General features: G+C 41.0%; 1 protein-coding gene across 1 annotated transcript; it reads right to left on the bottom strand.

Annotated features, from left to right (window-relative positions):
* Nucleotides 1-288: 288 nt before the first annotated feature.
* On the bottom strand, nt 289-3,739 carry LOC135479169 (tumor necrosis factor ligand superfamily member 6-like). Its single transcript, XM_064758940.1, has 3 exons — nt 2,923-3,739; nt 1,566-2,057; nt 289-1,094 (listed from the first exon to the last, which is right to left on the bottom strand). Exons 2-3 carry the CDS (start codon nt 1,618-1,620, stop codon nt 661-663), a joined length of 489 nt encoding a protein of 162 aa, XP_064615010.1. The 5' UTR covers nt 1,621-2,057; nt 2,923-3,739; the 3' UTR covers nt 289-660.
* Nucleotides 3,740-4,200: the final 461 nt, after the last annotated feature.

Below are 4,200 nucleotides of genomic sequence, written 5' to 3'. Positions count from 1 at the left end.
AATGAATGAATGAATGAATGAAGAATAACCTCAAATGATGCAGAGTTTTATCACAGAGAGGTATACATGAATTTTCTGGCACCGCTACACCGACTAGAACTTTGCAAATTGGGATACATGAAATTGGGGTGAGGTATTGCAATCACCAGACAATCCCTCCATTCAGTCGTCCGCATGTTCACCCCATCCTTATTATGCATCTCCGGCTTACACACGCTCGTTCATTCACCGTTTCAGTCAATCACCCATCCATCCAGTGCTCTCACTAAGCCCGGGATAGAACCCGGGCTTAGGGATTTATTTATTTATTTATTTATTTGATTGGTGTTTTACGCCGTACTCAAGAATATTTCACTTATACGACGGCGGCCAGCATTATGGTGGGTGGAAACCGGGCACAGCCCTGGGGAAACCCACTACCATCCGCAGGTTGCTGACAGACCTTCCCACATACAGACGGAGAGGAAGCCAGCATGAGCTGGACTTGAGCTCACAGCGACCGCATTGGTGAGAGACTGCTGGGTCATTACGCTGCACTAGCGCGCTAACCAACTGAGCCCTCCCCCCTTAGGGGATTTGGATTTAACCTAGGCTTTGTGGATGAACCACTGACACTTGAGAGTGAGCTTTGCACTTCGGCTCTAACTCTGCCATCTGAGTTCAAGATCCTATTTTGTGAAGACCAAAATAATGCTCGCCTTTACACCCTTCCAAGAAATGAATATATGTAACACGAACTGAGATTTCATCTCCTGCTTGTAGGTGAGTTATCGCCCCTGCATACGAGCCGGCGTTTTCTTCTTGTGGCTGCCATTTTTGTGATTGCAAGCATGGCGTTAGACCGGCTTGCAACAGCTCTTCTTCTCCACTGTCCTCGTGAAGTATGTTAAACTTATACATTTTGTGTTCAAGCTCTGTATTATTGGACTTTCTGGGGTCCGTGTCCTCGCTGAAATAAATGTGAGAGAAAACTTGGTAGAGTCCGCTACGTGGCACCACCAGTCTTCCGTGGCGCATGCGGACTCCAAAGTCCAGCTCTGAGTGACCACTCTTTTCTTCGCACCAGGTTTCAATCGTCTGTGCCTTAGATGTGTCTGCGCAGGAAACAAAGTATGTTGAATCAGTTGGCCCACGAGCTTCAGCATAAATACACTATGTGAACTTATTATATGATGGCATCGTATATTTTGTATCACGTACAATATTCCACTTAATGAGCTGTTTTGTGTCTTTTCCATTTGACAAAACCTGATCTTATTTTAGTTCTTCGCGTCATAATAGAGCAGTTGAATTTCACAGAAGACGGTTCGAACTAAGCCCTTGCAAACCGGAGCTACCTTGTACATGGAAATGCCATTATGTGCACTTCGAAGCGTCTAAATGAAAATGCTTCAGGCCGGATAAGAAACAGCCACAAACTGTGTGTGTTTGGAGGGAGGTGAAAGAAATTGTGAAACACATCATATGAGCAAAACATTCCATGCTTTGGAAGAAAGCGAAAAATGTTATGGACGGAGAGTGGGAGTAGCGTGTTTACTCAAACAGAAAAGCACAATGTAACTCACATTCATATGACCCAGGCTCCATGATTACACCTTTCAGCAATCCGTGGGGTCTCATATTTATGGGGATATCATCTGCAGATAAACGAACAACAATGAACAATGTTTAGAACCTGTCAGGAATTAACGTTGTAAGCGGTTTGTTAAGATACCACCTGAAAAGCGTATCTCGGGATATGGCGGTATTTTGCTTTATTTCTCAACTTATTTTGTTTTGTGAAAGTTTACTTCAGAGGGATGAATTTTTTAAGGTGTTAATTCTTAATTAAGATGTGCAAAACATATATATCATCGCGGTAAACTGACTGTAATAAAGTAATAAACCATTATGTAATTTTCGATACTAAATTTCAGTTATATCACAACGCCATCTACTGGTGTAATGGTAACCTTAAAGTACATGAGGACTGTATGCTTAGAAATAGAAACGTCAATGCAGCTTTTACCTCGGTGTACTTTTTCCTCAGTTTTGTTCTTCATTCTTGTCTCCACCATCTGAAGAAATTCAATATACCCTGTGTTGGTTTACTATTTAGTTAACAGGCAATTAACTCATTCATTCATTCAGTCAGTCAGTCAGTTGTCTGATGCTCAGTCAGTTGTCTGATGCTTAGTCTGTTTTTCAGGGGAATAGATAGTAGCCGGTTAGTCAGTGAATCTGACAATAAGCCACAGAGTTACTCAGTTGTTAGTGAGTCAGTGAGTTAGGCAGTCATTAAGGTAGTCAGGCGGTGGGTTAGTCGAGCAGTCACTCGTTAGGCAGTGAGTGAGTTAGTTATAAAGGTGGTGAGTCAGTGGGTTAGTCGGACAGTCAGTCGTTAGGCAGTGAGTGAGTTAGACCTAGAGTCATTAAGGTAGTCAGTCAGCTGATTAGTCGGACAGTCTTCCAGTTAGTAAGACAGTCACTTATTTGGTCAGCAAGACAGTAAGTCAGTCAACCAGACAGACAGACAGACGCAAACATGCAGAGTAAGTCAGTCTTCAAGTCAAACAGTCATCAGTCACACACTCAGTCAGTTACACGGACATACACATACACAGTCATTTAGGCGGTCAAGCAGTAACAGACAAACAGTCAGATACAGACACAGTCAGTCAGGCGGTCCAGCAGTCTGTCAGTCAGCTATGTACAAGTTTCAGCAATTGCATAAAATATGTGAATGAACATTTTATCTGTATTACACATATGTAACACTATATTCTGCATCGTTGTTTTATTTCTGATGTTTACAACATATGGCGCCACCCGACATCCATATAAACGTATGACGTGGAGAGGTATCTCGAGTATTAGGAGGTGGAGCTAACCTGTCAATCTATCTGGCCTAGGCAAATTTTGGAAGCTTCATGCATACATTACCTGGTTCAAGATGTCGTCGTTAGATTTGCTCACCGTGGTAACACAGTGTTCATCTATCCCGAGGACACCCTCCGTGTATTGCAAGTGCGGGCAGTTGATACCAGTTATTGTGAAGTCTACTTGGTGCCTGATCGCCAGGGCCAGTAGCGCAATGCAGAGTATAACATCCACAAAGAGAACAACGACGATCAGGCGCCGGTATCTTGGAGGAATCGGCCATCCGGAGGCTGGCATAATTCTGTGTAAAAAGCTTCTTGGAAACTTTTCTTTTGTTGACATTTTCGCGGTGGAAAGATTGGCTTAGAGACTCGGGTGTGATCGTGATTGCATGTGTTGCAGAGCCTCAGAAATGCCCCCAGTTGTATATATATATATGGGAAGGACACCGTAGCTCCGCCCCCACGCCAACTCAACCAATCCATGGCGTTTAAGATGTACTTGAGATACTGAAGAGAATATAAAGCTGGGGTATGTACATCTAGCCAACATACATGATTCGGAATTTGAAAATGGTTTAAATCAAACCGACGTTTTTAATCTTGCATCATCACCTTACGGCGTTTGTTGGCGTTTGTATTTTGAAGCTCATCGACAAAAATGAAAAAACAAAAAAATCCCACTATAGCACTATAGTGTGTAAATTTTAGTGCCCAGTTAATTTCCAATAGCTTCATACCAAAAACGCTAATATTAGTGAGTTTCAGTATTTGGGCGCAAATGATTTCCAATATTTTCAGTTTTACACCGTACTCAAGAATATTTCATTTATACGACGGTGCAGCATTATGCAGCATTATGGTGGTCGGCTTGCCATATGCTACCTGTACATGGGCCAGTAAGTTTTTCCGTCTCTGTGAAGACATGCTCGCTGAAAAATAATCTGTTAAATTTAACAGAAATTCTTTTGTTTGAATGATACTGTATTACACTCTGTTATTCCAGCAAAATATTCTGTTAAATTTAACAGAAATTCTTTTGTTTGAATGATACTGTATTGCACTCAGTTATTCCAGCAAAATATTCTGTTAAATTTAACAGAAATTCTTTTGTTTGAATGATACTGTATTACACTCAGTTATTCCAGCAAAATATTCTGTTAAATTTAACAGAAATTCTTTTGTTTGAATGATACTGTATTGCACTCAGTTATTCCAGCAAAATATTCTGTTAAATTTAACAGAAATTCTTTTGTTTGAATGATACTGTATTGCACTCAGTTATTCCAGCAAAATAATCTGTTAAATTTAACAGAAATTCTTTTCTTTGAATGATACTGTA

This window comes from Liolophura sinensis, chromosome 12 (genome assembly GCF_032854445.1).
Source record: "Liolophura sinensis isolate JHLJ2023 chromosome 12, CUHK_Ljap_v2, whole genome shotgun sequence".
In the NCBI taxonomy this organism is placed as follows: domain Eukaryota; kingdom Metazoa; phylum Mollusca; class Polyplacophora; order Chitonida; family Chitonidae; genus Liolophura; species Liolophura sinensis.
This window is presented reverse-complemented; position numbering and strand designations above follow the sequence as displayed.

What these genes read in the sequence shown, in the direction of transcription:
- LOC135479169 (XM_064758940.1), bottom strand. Translation starts at nt 1,620, where the DNA reads ATGAGACCCCACGGATTGCTGAAAGGTGTAATCATGGAGCCTGGGTCA. An exon ending in GGAGCCTGGGTCATATGAAT is followed by an intron (nt 1,095 to 1,565) that starts GTGAGTTACATT and finishes TTTCCTGCGCAG; the next exon opens with ACACATCTAAGGCACAGACG.